At 36.5% G+C, this 15,109-nt stretch overlaps 1 protein-coding gene across 37 annotated transcripts in view; it reads left to right on the top strand.

Annotated features, from left to right (window-relative positions):
* The window catches only part of MIER1 (MIER1 transcriptional regulator), a 70,430-nt gene that overhangs the window by 22,634 nt on the left and 32,687 nt on the right, over positions 1–15,109 (top strand). For all 37 annotated transcript variants that reach the window (XR_014808040.1, XR_014808030.1, XR_014808037.1 and 34 more), the window contains 3 exons: positions 8,695–8,856; positions 10,909–11,041; positions 12,704–12,768. Coding sequence is in view for 22 of the 37 variants with exons in the window: in XM_021096499.2 (XP_020952158.1) it covers positions 8,695–8,856; positions 10,909–11,041; positions 12,704–12,768 (360 nt within the window). In the remaining 15 variants the exon portion in view is untranslated. The remainder of the gene's footprint in view (positions 1–8,694; positions 8,857–10,908; positions 11,042–12,703; positions 12,769–15,109) is intronic.

Raw genomic sequence — 15,109 nt, 5'->3', positions numbered from 1 at the left:
TTGATCTTAGTGGTAATGGTATATAGTTGTTATAAAAGCTTTTCAAGGGTGGGTTAAAAAGCACATGAGGAACCTGGAGTTAGAACTATTCTTTAGAAGAGATAGGAAAGCCACTCAAAAGACAGAGGTAATTTGAGTAGATGAACCTAAGTGAACATCAAAGGAAACAATTGATTTAACAGTCAGTCAGAGTTGCTTCATATATTCATGAAGTGGAAAGGCAATTATTTTCAGTTATTTTCCTTTATTTCACAGACACTTATCACTTCAGATATATTTTCTTATTTCTACATAACATCCATGAGATAAAAGGTAAAGGGAGATACATTTTCCATTTTTCACATTCTATATTACTCAAGAGGAAATAATAAGTACATAATAGGTTATGAGGTGGAATGATTATTGTTTTATTTCGTAAAATGGAATACTATATTTAGTTAGTGCAAAATTATTCATGGGCTTTGCTAAAACTTTGGGCATGTTTATTTTGCATCCTTCCCCAGTCCATTATAATTCCCCAAAATTTGCTTGCAAATGACCCCCCCCTTTTTTTTTAGGAAAAAGTAATTAAAATAGAATTATTTATAGAGGATATACAAAGGGAGAGAAAGACAAGGGAATCAATCTTTCAACACTCTTTTCAACCAGACAGTCCTATACCTTCTCAGATAGCACTTAACTGCTTTTCCTAGAATAAATTAAGGCAAAGGTGTAAGTAGCACATAATCACCAGTATCTTCCTCTGGAGCCTACAGCTAAGCTAGTTCCGGGCCAATATGTTGATTTTTCTATAGCTGTAAACTCTTTAGATAAGAATGAGACCAGACTAGTTTTTGTTTTTATTTAAAAAGTGAGCATAATTTTGTCACTGATTACTGATTTGCTTTTTATAGTAGTGAAACATTTTAGTTATGTTAGAAATTGGAAGGTACTTTATACCTGACACTTGGGTTGCATGAAATGGACCTTTGATGTAATTGGGGTGCAAAAATTTGACAGTTGATTCATTCAAGAGTTAATCAGTAACTGTATAATCTGTACTTTTAAGTTCATTCAATTTGAATTTTAAAGTTTTAAGTGAAAACTAGCTTAACTAGCTTTTCATAGAAGAAACTTTGATGTGTATTTTTAATGTTTGTATGCATGAATCTTATCAATATTGGTTATGTACGTTTAGCATTAAAATGTTTTAATAGAATTAAATACATAGGCTATAATTTAAAGGGGTGTCAGAGTCATTCCCATGGTAAGTAAACTGGTTTGCTAGGAATAGAAAAGTACAGGTTTAACTGTGTTTTTCTTTCCTTTTTTTTTAACTTAATGAATTTTATTACATTTATAGTTGTACAACAATCCTCACAACCCAGTTTTTTAGCATTTCCATCTCAAACCCCCAGCTCATCGCCCAACCTCCTAACCTGTCTCCTTTGGAAACCATAAGTTTTTCACAGTCTGCGAGTCAGTATTTGTTCTGCAAAGAAGTTCATTGTGTCCTTTTTTTAGATTCTATATGTAAGCGATAGCATATGACATTGGTATCTCACTAACTTCACTTAGCATGATAATTTCTAGGTCCATCCATGTTGCTGGAAATGCCATTATTTTTCCTTTTAATGGCTGACTAATATTCTGTTGTGTATGTGTACCACATCTTCCTTATCCACTCCTCTGTCAGTGGACTTTTAGGTTGTTTCCATGTCTTGGCTGTTGTAAGTAGTGCTGCAATGAACATTGGAGTACATGTATCTTTTTGAGTCGTGGTTTTCTCTGGATAGATGCCCAAGTAATTGTGTTTTTCAAATGCACTCTAAGACTCACAGTCTCACATTTATTAATAGCAGTCTATTGGGAAAAGAGGGATCAAAATCAGCTGTATTTTTATGTATTTATATTTTTGGAAAATCACATAATAATATTAATAGGTGATACTTTAAAGCACAGGACACATTTCATCCAGTGAATCTCTAGAGCAAGAGAATAAAGATTAAAATGTGAGAGATTATTTTTTTTAAGTATACACACAACATGAATTATATAGACGAAAAATAAACTCCAGTATAGGGATTATAAAGAAGAGTTCGTTGCCTTCATTTCTTCATAGTTTATCTTATAGTCAAGCCCCAATCCCAAGAGATTGGTCACCTTAGGAACTGTCACTCTTGTCCAGTCTGGATGTGGTCTCTTAGGCTTTCTTGGTTGAAACTCAGTCTCCTTCCTTCTTCCCAACTTGATAAGCATTTACTGGTAAGTCACAACAGGTATGAAAGGAGTACTGTATCCATCCACCAAATGGCCCTTGAATGACCAGCATCTTCTGCCAGGTGCAGTCATTTCTAAATAACTAATTCCCTGATGTGACGGAGAGGGAACCACCTCCTCTGCAGCCAGTAAGATGGATACCACTCCAGCCTTTTACTACTATTCTTGGTGCTTGGTAACTTTACTGTTTTGAAGTTAAAGGATAGACTTAATTTCAGATATAATACTGGTCTTTTAAAAAGCCTATATTCTTTCCATTTCCCACTAGCCTCCTTTCGGCTTATATAGACATGATTGTCCCTTTTTTTGTAATAGTGCTTAGACATCTTACTTTTTTAAATCACCATATGCAAGTATAGTCCACATTTCCTGTATTTTTTATTCATTTTACACTATGTCTCTTCTTTATTTCTTATTGTCACTCTCCATCGGGTATACTTAACCTAAGGGCACGCTTCAAAGAAGAAAGTATATATGCATATGTGTGTAAGGACACTAAAGCAGTGTGAGTGCCTGGTTCAAAACTCAGCTGCACTAACTCATTGTGTGTCTTTGGACTAGTTAACTCTTCACTAAGCTTCATTGTTATTACAAGGATGATGTATGTAAAGCATTTAGCACCAATGTCTGATACATAGTAATCACTCAGTAAATCCTAATAATTGTATCATTCAAAAAAATTTTCAAAGAAATCTATACCAAAAGTGCAGAGCCACTGTGGTTGAGCCTTGACCCATAATTTTCTTTACTTCTCTTCCTTGCATTTCTTAACACTTGTGTATATGGGAACAAAACACTCTGAAACTTCATATTATGATGTTTTGATTTGAGGAAATCTCCTTAGTACTTGTGGTAGAACATAGACTTTGATGATATAAGCTAATGAGAAAGTCTTTGGAAAGGTGACTGATGGTCCCTGCCTGGTATAATGTACTTTCAGCCACACTTTATTCATCTTTTAGTCTTTTTTCAGAGGAAAGTAACCAAACATTTTGCTTTATAGAATAGCATTACTTTTTTTTTTTTTTTAATGGCCACACCCATGGCATATGGCAGTTCCTGGGCCAGAGATTGAATACAAGCTTCAGCTGCAGTAACACCAAATCCTTTAACCCATTGCACTAGGCCAGAGATTGAACCCATACTTCTTCAGCAACCCAAACCACTGCAGTCAGATTCTTAACCCACTGCTCCACTTTGGGAACTCCCCGTATAGCATTACTTTTTATATCAGATATTTAGGGGCAGATAACAGAAGTCCATCTTGAACTAGCTTAAGCAAAATGAAGAATTTAATTGTAAGGCTTATGTAATTTCATTAAGGGAAGGGGACTATCTAGACCTTTGGGACTCAAGTGCTACCAGAATATTTTGTTTCTGCTTTTCTACATGGTGATGTCTTTTTTCAGACCTTTTTCATCTGTTGTCAGTCTCCAGACTCCCAAATTTACTGCTTGAGATACAGCCTATGTTCTTTAGTCGCCATGAATAAAAATCTGGAAACAAACTGTGGTCAGGCTTAGTGTATGTGCCCATTCCAAATGCATGGCCACAGAATGCAGTGATTCCACTTGGGTCAAGATTCTGTGGGGTCTAGGGCGTGAGCTTTCAGTCAAAATACATACTTGGAATGGAGGAAGGAACAGTTCCTGGCAGAAGAGAAGAGTAGAAGTGTAAAGAAAGGATTGAGGGGCCGACAACAATAAATAATACTTGAATTTGAAAGTTGGCTATTCCTCAGCAAAACTGCTTTTGGGTTTTATTGTAGTTGTAGCCCCGTATTTGCTGCTAGGGCTTCACTTTGTACCTTAGATCAAGTAAGATACTTTTCATACTATGTACTGTCAGGCGCTGACTATTGTATTCCTTGGTGAGTCATGATTATTCCTTACTAACTTGTTGCTTCTAACTTACTGCTTACTAACTTGATATTGGACGATAGAAATTTAAAGTTAACTCCTAAAACAAGAGCATAATATCGCTATATACTCTTCCAGTTTTAAGCAAGCATTTTCTTGGTGGAATTAGCAAGGGTATTTTGTTTACATATGGTAAAACCCACCTAAAACCAACTTTGAAAATAAGTTTTGTAGAGAGTTCCCATTGTGGCTCAGTGGTAACAAATCCCACTATTATCCATGAGAATGTGGGTTCAATCCCTGGCCTTGCTCAGTGGGTTAAGGATCTGGTGTTGCTGTGAACTATGGTGTAGGTCACAGATGTGGCTCAGATCCCTCGTTGCTGTGGCTGTGGTGTAGGCTGGCAGCTGTAGCTCTGATTTGACCCCTAGCCTGGGAACTTCCATATGCTGTGGGTGTGGCCCTCAAAAGCAGAAAAAGAAAAAAAAAAAAAAAAAACTTTTTAGAAATTTATTAGAACTTTTTTAGAAGTCAGTGAATATGTACCTGGGTCCAACAAATGTCTGGAAGCAGAGATTTAGTGTCACAGGACCTCTTACCACTTTTTAACCCATGGCTTCGATTTCTTCTGCAGGGTCGCTTGAGTTTTTTCTTTACTGTAACCGCTAACTTAGTTTAGGTTCTCATTATTCTCACATAAATGACAGTGGTGGATTCCAACCTAGCAAACTAAATTTCTCCCTGCCTAAGTCCATCTTGAATGTTTTGTTATATGCATAATTTTCTCTAAGCCCTTCCATAGGGTCGGTCACTGTTCAATAGCTACTCTACTCTCAAATGTATCTAGAGTACAACAGATCCTTTTACAAACTAAGTAAAACTAGAGAAAGTAGGTAAAAATATCTGCCCTTTCTTTTTTTAGTTACTACAGATACTTTGCTGTGCTCTAATCAGGGTAAACTGCTTGTTATTTTTATTTCTATACTTGTGCAGTTGTAATTTCTCTGACTTGTTTGATTTTTCTTTCTGCCAATTCTGTTACTGTTTCTTCAAATTCAAGTAGTTCTCTTCCAAATGCACTGTGATTAGCCACTTCTGACTGTACTATTCTCTGCTTAGTCAGTATTGAAGGTGTTGCTAAATTTTTCTTTTAGAAATGACATTTTTTATATTTATTTTTTGGGGGAGTGGGGCTGCAGCATGCAAAAGTTCCTGGGCTGGGGCTTGAACCCATACCACAGCAGTGACAACACTGGATCCTTAACTGCTAGGCTTTTTTATAGAGTAAGTTACACTTCTCAAATATATATCCAAGAGGCAAAAATCTTGAAAATCAGATATTCCACTTTTTCTCTAAGTAAAAAAGAAAAAAGTTCTTTCCATGCAATTATATGTCACTTACCCTTTTCAACATACCTGAGCTAGATGTCAGCTGTCAGTGATTAGCTTTACTGAAGATAAAGATCACACTTTATTACTTCCCATTAGGCGGATTTGTGGATATTTTATCTTAGAACTGTGTGACGTGTGGTTCTCCAGGTGGTCTCAAACCAGCAGCATTATTATCACCTGGTACTTTAAAGAAATTCAAGTTCTTGTTGTAGCTCAGTGGTAAAGAGTCTGACTAGTATCCATAAGACTGCACGTTCAATCCCTGGTCCTGCTCAGTGGGGTTGGGGATCCTCTGTTGCTGTGAGCTGCAGTGTAGGTAGTAAATGGGGCTTAGATCCAAGTTCCTGTGGCTGTGGTTTAGGCTGGCAGGTAGCTCCAGTTCAACCCTAGACTGGGAACTTCCATATGCCGCAGGGAAGACCCTAGAAAGACAAAAAGAAACAAATAGGTCGCATCCAGCCCTCCTAGATCAGAAACTTTGGGGTGAGGCTCTACAGTCTGTTTTACGTCTTAACAAGCTGTGAACATGAGTCTCTTGCTCTTCATATGGGCACTAAGACAGACCAAAGGTAGAGAGCCTGAGAACATTTTATTTGATTGGTAATCATACCTCTTTTGTGTGGTCTTTTATCAAAATATCAGTTAACTCAGTTGTAAAAATTAGAGGTAATAGTAACATATTAAGGTAGGTTTTTTTGTTTTTGTTTGTGTTTTTTGTCTTTTTGCCATTTCTGGGGCCCCTTCCTGCAGCATATGGAGGGTCCCAGGCTAGGGGTCTAATCAGAGTTGTAGGCACCGGCCTACGTCAGAGCCACAGCAACGCAGGATCCGAGCCGTGTCTGCAACCTATACCACAGCTCATAGCAACGCCGGATCCTTAACCCACTGAGCAAGGCCAGGAATCGAACCTGCATCCTTGTGAATGCTAGTCAGGTTTCTTACCACTGAGCCACAATGGGAACTCCTAAGGTAGTTTTGAAGATGAAATAAATACTATGAAACATGCTGTTTGTCAGTTCTCAGGGTCCATGTAAATGTTAATTGCAAACCTATGCTAAAGTGTTTTTCCTGCTTTGGCCCTTATTCATAGTGACTTCAGTGGCTTCTTACTCATAGAAGTCATGTCAGTTGTTAAACCTGCTTCTAATTTGTGGTGCAGAATGAATTTATGGAAAGTATGAGCTGGGACTAGGAGGTCTAGGTATTAAGTTCAAGCTGTCAGGGCTTGATATTTCTTTCTGCTTGGTTTTCTTATTTACATATAAAGGTAGCCGTGTCATCTGGTGCTTTTAAAGATTGAAGATAGTATAATATTCTCACTCTGCTTTTGCTACAAAAAGAGAATAAGATAGTGGGATCAAAGTACTTACCACAAATACAGAAGACACTTTATGGCAGCTATATATTGTGGTTATCTATGTAACCAATCTTTTCTATATCTTTTTCTTATTTCTTTTTTGATTTTGAAGTTCTCTTTTCTTAAATCTTGACTTAAACCCCAAATTTCTGACTCCTGTACCGGATGCTTGGTCCTGGACCAGAAATCTGTGGGTACTAGATCCTTGAATACCTCAAGCACTGTTTGTATTATTGCACTTTGAGAATCACAATATGAGATGTCAGTTAAGTATGCCAGCCGGCCATTGGTTTCTCTTCCAGGAAAAGATTCATAAAATAATTTATGACTAGAATATCTGTTTACAATGTGAAAATAAAAATGTTAAATAGCATTTGCTTCCTGTTTCTTTCTATAAGAAAAAATTTTGAAATTTAATCATTAGTTGATTCTTCCACATAAATTCTGAGTGATGGGAACTAACTGTTTTCTCAGTGTTTCATCAGATTATATTATCCAGTGTATTTAACACATGGGCTAGCTTTATTTCTATCCATAAATAAGGCTACAAGTCTGCTAGAAAAATACAAAACATGTCTTGTTTCATGATTATCCTTTCTCTAGGTTCTAAACCAACTGACTCTTTCAGTTAAGTTTTTCTTCAGAGTATGTATGTATGTGTGTAAAATATATTCAGGCAGTTTGGGTTGAAATTCTTTTTATAGTCAGAATTCTGTCATGTTTCCCTAATACTTTATAACACTTGATTGCTGACTAGAGTGAGTACCTTCTGCAGCAAGCTCATTTCATTTTGTTACATATAGATATTTCATTTCACCCTAGGGAGAGTATTGTGTGTGTGTGTGTGTGTGTGTGTGTGTGTGTGTGTGTGGTGGTTGAGGGAGGTTCCTGGCTGAGGTAGCATGGTGTACTGATAAGAGTATGGGCTTTTGGAATTAGATTTGAAATCTGGCTTTACTACTTGTTGCTTGCTTGGTTTTTAGAGAAATTGCTTAATATACCAGCCTCAATTTCCTCATCTGTGAAATGGAAATAATACAATAGTTTTGTAAGGATTTCATGAAATTATTTTATATGCAGTTGTAGATTACTCTAGAAAAGAATATATGGCTACTAAATCCAGTATCTTTCATGTATGTCCTTGCTGTTTTAGTTTGCTTGGACTGGGTTATGGATTTCAGCCTCCTTTCTTAGTTTATAGTGTATTTTCTAATTACTCTATTTCCTCACTCCCAAATTATGTGTGTTACTAAGTGTGAGCATCCATACATAGTGTTAATTGACTGTTGAACTGTAGGTGGACATTTACAATTGATTGCAGCAAAGAATAGTTATAAACTAGTGTCTTTTGTTTGCAATTGGAATTGGTTAGTCAGTCTATAGAAATTTCTGTTTTTTGGCTTTTCAGGGCCTCACCCACCGCATATGGAGGTTCCCAGGCTAGGGGTTTAGTCAGAGCTGCAGCTGCTGGCCTGTGCCACAGCCACAGCAATGCCAGATCCAAGCCACATCTGTGACCTACACCACAGCTCATGGCAATGCTGGATCCTTAACCCACTGACTGAGGCCAGGGATTGAACTTGTGTCCTCATGATTACTAGTCGAGTTTGTTACTGCTGAGCCATGATGGGAACTCCAGAAATTCTTAAAAGGGATTTTCCTCAGTTTCACAGTTATATTCAGTTTCACTTTGAATGATTTGGAAATTCTTGATAATAGTTCTAAGAAAACTCTTCTGTATGGAGTAGATACTCAGTAGATTTGTGAATTGCAGGAATGTGAAATATCACCTTTGCAGGAATTAACATTTTATTTTGGTCTGTTTAGGAAGGCGTCATGCCAATCCATGAACTTCTCAGCCTTTATGGTTATGATAGTACTGTTCCACTACCTGAAGAAGATGAGGAGGAGGAGGAAGAGGAGGAAGAAGGTGAAGATGATGAAGATGCTGATAATGATGATAACAGTGGCTGTAGTGGGGAAAATAAAGTAAGGTTATACACATAATTTTGTTCTTGTTGAAGTTAAAACTTAATACATTCAAGTTTTAAAAATTGACAATTTTTAAAAAATCTATTTTTATTCTTGTTTTTTTTTTTTTTTTTTTTTCCTTTTTATGGCTGTACCTGCGGCATTTAGGTTAGGGGTCAAATTGGAGCCGCAGCTGCCGGTCTGTGCTACAACCACAGCAACACCAGATCCAAGCCAAATCTGTGACCTACTCGGCAGTTTGTGGCGTCACTGGATCCTTAACCCACTGAGTGAGGCTAGGGATCAAATCCGCATCCTCACGGAGACTACATCAAGATCTTAACCCACAATGGAAGATACTATTTCTGATTTTAAAAGAAAAATACATTTTAAATGTTAAAAATTGGGAATACCCATTGTGGCTCAGTGGTAACGAACCCAGCTAGTATCCATGAGGACACAGGTTTGATCCCTGGCCTTGCTAAGTGGGCTAAGGATCGAGCATTGCTGTGAGCTGAAGTGTGGCCCTAATAAGCAAATAAATAAATAAATGTTAAAAATTAAGATATAGGAGTTCCCGTCGTGGCGCAGTGGTTAACAAATCCGACTAGGAACCATGAGGTTGTGGGTTCGATCCCTGCCCTTGCTCAGTGGGTTAACGATCCGGCGTTGCCGTGAGCTGTGGTGTAGGTTGCAGACGCGGCTTGGATCCAACGTTGCTGTGGCTCTGGCGTTGGCTGGCAGCTACAGCTCCAATTGGACCCCTAGCCTGGGAACCTCCATATACCACCGGAGCGGCCCAAGAAATAGCAAAAAGACCAAAAAAAAAATTTAAGATATAGAAATATGTAATACAAATTGTTAAGTCCCCTCTAATCTACTTCATAGTGGTAATGTTTTCTATGTCAATTCAGACTTTGTGTGTGTGTGTCTTTTTAGGGCTGCACCTGTGGCATATGGAAGTTCCCAGGCTAGGGGTCAAACTGGAGCTGTAGCCGCTGACCTATGCCACAGCCACAGCAATGCCAGATCCAAAACACATGTGCGACCTATACCACAGCTCATGGCATTGCCAGATCCTTAACCCACTGAGTGAGGCCAGGGATCAAACCTGTGTTTTCATGGATGCTAGTCAAATTTGTTTCCACTGAGCCATGACGGGAACTCCCCCAGACTTCTTTTCAATATCTGCTCTAAATAAATTTGTACCAACTTTAAAAAAAAAATAATGCTGTTTTTTTAAGTAGTAAAGGCTAATGAGCAGTCTGGATTCATTTTTATTATTTTGTTTTGAAATAATTTTTCTTTTTTTGGCGACCCTGCTGCATATAGAGCTCCTGGTCCAGGGATTAGATCTGAGCCACGGTCAAGACAAGCTGCAGCCGCAGCACTGCTGGATCCTTGACCCACTGTGCCAGTCAGGGATCAAACCTGTGTCCCAGCACTCCCAAGATGCCACTGATCCCGTTGCACCACATTGGGAGCTCTGAAATAATTTTAGATTTGCAGGAGAGGTTCATAGATAGTCTGGAGAGTTTCTGTATACTCTTCCCTCAATTTCTCCTAATGTTAGCATTTTATATAACCATGATATATTTATTAAAACTAAGAAATCAGCAGTGGTACAGGCTATTTTTTTTGTCTTTTCCAGGACCGAACCCACGGCATATGGAGGTTCCCAGGCTAGGGGTCCAATCGGAGCTGTAGCCACCGGCCTACACCACAGCCACAGAAATGTGGAATCTCAGCCGCGTCTTCGACCTACACCATGGCTTACGGCAGTGCCGGATCCTCAACCCACTGATCGAGGCTGGGGATCGAACCCACAGCCTCATGGTCCCTAGTCAGATTTGTTAACCAGCAGTGGTACAGTCTATTAATTAAACTGTAGATGATTCAGATATCCCCAGTTTTTCTGCTAATGATGTTTTTTGTCTTGTTCCAGGATCCAACCCAGGATACCATTTAGTGTATTTATTTTAGCTTTCTAGTTGTATTTGGAATCCTATGATCTTTCATCTATAGCAATTTTCTTCATATCTTAAAGAGATTTAATTTATTATTCCATAGGAAGAGAATATAAAAGATTCCTCAGGTCAAGAGGATGAAACTCAGTCTTCCAATGATGATCCATCACAATCTGTTGCTTCTCAAGATGCCCAGGAAATAATCCGTCCTCGTCGATGTAAATATTTTGATACAAGTAAGTGTGATTAGTTGCTGTAAACTGGTTGATTTTTTACTGTATAATACAAGACCTAATATTTTAGTGGGTTTTTTTTTTTTTTTCACCGTTTTGTTTGAATTTATTCACTCTGAAGTCTCACTCAGGAGTAATGATATTTTGTTGTAAGTTATTCACTTAGCAGTACTGGGGCCCTGTTGTCCATGAATATACTGCAGTAATTATTATGTCACTGTGCTACTTGATTTTGAGTGTGTTCCTTTTTTCCCCTCTTTATATTTAGTTTGTTTCATGGTTATCTTTTTTTATTTCTGGTCTTCTCAGTTTTCCATTTTCTACTTTCTTTGCCTCTCATCCTTGAAATATTCATAAGCATTACTTTCTCTAATCAGTGACTCCCAAGTCTGAAGAAGTGGTTGACTATTGAGGTAGGAAGGTGTTATACGTAGAAAGAACTCTCCTAATTTTTCTCCAGTTATAATCTAGACAGTTATAATCCAGTAGTCAAGACAACAGTTAATATATGTATCTCGAATATTTGCATTCTTCATCTGCCCTACAGTGTTTCATTCTAAGCTGGAATCCTTACTGTAGAAGTAAGATGAAAAAAATCAACCATTAATATTATGAGTCTAAATATGTGGTCTAAATTTCTGTACTTTAAAGAGAAAAACACTCAACAATAACCTCTCATGAAATGTGGTAGAGTAGTAACTGATTAAACATGGCTACTACTTTGTATGAGTGACCTCTGTTACATATTTTGTTTCGAAGTGAATGTAGGGCTGCTAATAATAATTTTATTGTGAACTTTGAACAAAGATATGGTCCATCTGAAAAGTATATTGATACACAGAGAAATTAATTACTGAAATATTTGTGTTAAAGTTCGGGGGAAATGTATTTTTCCCTTAGTTAAAGAGTAGATCCATTGCCAGAGTTTGCTTAAAAGTGAGATACTAAGTGACTGCCTCTTAAAATAGTATTTATTTCATAATTCAGACCTGGCATTTCAGTTATGTTGTATATATGGGAGCTGTACATACACAGTCCATCTTATTAGCTTTTCCATAGGAAATAATTAACCTCTGTATGTGATGTTAACCTTTTCAACTTTGTGTGCCATTTTAGAGTTGAGAAAAAGAAATCTAATGGTTTTCTGATTTCCTCTTTATGTAAATGTATTCTTACTCCAGAGGGTAAACAAACAGCAGCCTGCCTGCTCTGAATGCAACAAAAGTTGGGTAAACATCCATACCTTCTCTTCATGCACTCTCTCCAAGGTGATGCCGCAAACTTCTCAGTGTTTTATTTTAAGGAGCGCTGTTCAGAAACCACTGTTTCCCTCACATTTTCATTTTGTAAGGGAAGAAACTGAGATCATATATTCTGTCACCAGGCTTTTGGTAGCATAATTAGGTTTAGAAACAGAGTAACTTGACTAAATCAATTTTCTTCCTAAAATTTTTGTAGGAAGTCATTTTATGGGAATATAGTTAGTTGTCTTCAGTTAAGGTTGTCCTTGAAGGTTTACGAGTTTTGTTTTTAACTGACAAGGTATTGAAATATCTTGTCCTACCTCTGCAAATACCTTTTGGCATTTTTAAATATTTAATGGTAGATGTAAGAATGGACAGGATAAGCAATCGTTTTATAGTATTATTGTCTTACTTATTCTAGACAGTGAAATAGAAGAAGAATCTGAAGAAGATGAAGATTATATACCATCAGAAGACTGGAAAAAGGTAGTTAGAGCCATTTTCCCAAAACTTAAATAAATTAATATTTAACAAGCCAAGTACAATTATTCTTTTTACTAAGTATAAATATTGATAAAGTTGAAGTAAGCCCTTTTGTGACATATGAATGTTCAGATTTTCCCTTAATAACTCCAGAGAAGTATTTAACTTTTTATAAAATAAAATAATGGTATAGAAAAAATTGGACTTTGTTTAGCAAGTTGGTACTCAAAGCAAGATTAGAAATCCAAATTACTGAACTAGTATGAATTAGACTTCTTTTACTTAGCTGCACAATAAAAAGTATCACATATGATTTTATATTATACACTTGAGAAAGCAATTGTAGAGGCATTAGTATTTGTTAAGTAAATTTTGTTTAATAATTTAGATTGTAAGTTTTTCCATCCCATGTTGATATTTACAACTCAAACTATATTGTGTAAAGACACAGATTTGGGCTTCTATATTAACTATCCATAATTAATTTCTAAAATGAATCAAAAGATAATATGTTGATATAGTCTTTAACTATAAGTGTATAGCATTGTTTAGTCACATGGTTAAATTGAAGAATTTTAAGCCATTGCAAAGCAGTTGACATGTTAGGAAAATATATCAAAATAGTAATGTGAAGTTGATCAGAGCAAATCATTTATAGCAAAGAAATGTTGTCATTCTTGTTGAGATAGATGACCTGATTTCTCTCTGAAAAAAATCTGTTGAGGTTTTTTGTTATTCTTTTTCCTAGGCCTGATTTTAAATTTAGTACATAAACAATTACTCATTTGGAAGTAGACTAGCCCCAGACGTCAAATTGAGTAGACTTTATGCTTTTTAAGTCATGATTATTTATTTAATTAGTTGATACTTTTTGAGCCTTCCCTGTGTTTGTTTGTTGTCTTGTTTGGGATGCCTGGGGCACACTTAAAAAGAGCTAACCCCTTTTTGGATTAAATTAAGGGAAAAATCTCTATATTTAGAGTTTCTATTGGGAAGAATGAAGTATTCAAATGAACTTGGACTATGCTACCCAAGGATTCTGGGCTTCAGCCAAAAATCGATCTGTTTATGGCTTTCCAAAGAGATGGTTAGAAGAGAGAAACATCAGTGTGGGTTAGAATGGTAAGGAAAGATTATCATAGTGTAGTATGTGTTAATTAATTTGAGTGAGTAATGGATGAATGATGGGACAGAAAAAAGGATCACAAGAGTTACTGTTTGTGTCATCTATTTGGGCAAGTGTTTTTCAATCCATTTTTTTTTCCTTAAATTCCTACATTGTGTAGCATTTAAGATAAAAAAAGCTAGAAACCTAGGGAGTCATTTTAAACTGTTATTTTTCAGTACACATTCAAGTTTTCATGTCTTTTCTCCAGTATAAATTGTTTTTTATCTGGAGGGTCCAATTAGAGTATTTGATTAAGCCTTAATTTTTTTTTTATTTTTTATTATTTTTTTAATGAGGCTACAAAAACTCAAAGTAAGAATATGAGGGAGACGAAGCCTTCATTGCTAAGGGAGTATTAGTCCCTTCCTCGGGAAAATTATGTAATGAAACAGGCCACAGTAAATAAATCAAGTTTGTCTTTAGTAAGATTTTTGCTGTAAGAAATTGTCAAGATTCAGATACTCATCTTCTAAGCCTTGTAAGATAAAACTGAATTTTTATCAGAATTGGGGTAGAGGGAAACAGCTTTGAAATCAAACCTGATTTCAAGTTGTGGCCCCAGAATTTGCTAATGTGCTCCTGAGGAAAGGAATTTTCTTGAGTTTCATCTCCTCACATACAATTGGGAATGACAGATTAAGCCTTGTTGAAGTTGGTGAGGATTTAATGAAAATTTTGCATAAGATACTTGGTACCTATACATAATGTCCCTAAATGCCAATTTCCCTTCCATTCCCTGCAGAACGAATTAGTTGGTGAAAAGAAGTTTTCTGAACTCAATAGGAAAAAGGAGGTGTCTTATCTTTATACTGGTCCAAAAGTTATCAACCCTGGCTTCATATTAGAATCATTAAGAGAGATCTTTTAAGTACTGATTACCATGGCTTTCATCCAGAGATTCTAATTGAATTGGTCTGGAATGGATCCAGACATGGATATTTTTAGAAGCACCCTAGCCAGGGTTGATAACTTGGTTATTCTCTGATAGGCATAAGTTAATAAATGAGTACACGAGGCACAAGAAGTGACAATAGAGAGTATTCTTTTTATAGTGAAAGACATAAAAAAAATTCATATGTGTGAGTAGTATGTGTGATATTTTTAGAAAACTGGTTTTCCTGTACAGATGCAGCAATAAATTTATTGCACAGACCATAACTTTGCCGTTATACTAGA

This window comes from Sus scrofa, chromosome 6 (genome assembly GCF_054392235.1).
Source record: "Sus scrofa isolate SSC_HxYL_T2T_F1_AM1 chromosome 6, Sscrofa_HxYL_maternal_Yorkshire_Landrace_v2.0, whole genome shotgun sequence".
Taxonomy (NCBI): Eukaryota; Metazoa; Chordata; class Mammalia; order Artiodactyla; family Suidae; genus Sus; species Sus scrofa.
The sequence above is the reverse complement of the archived record's forward strand: the minus strand, read 5'-3'. Positions and strand labels throughout refer to the sequence as shown.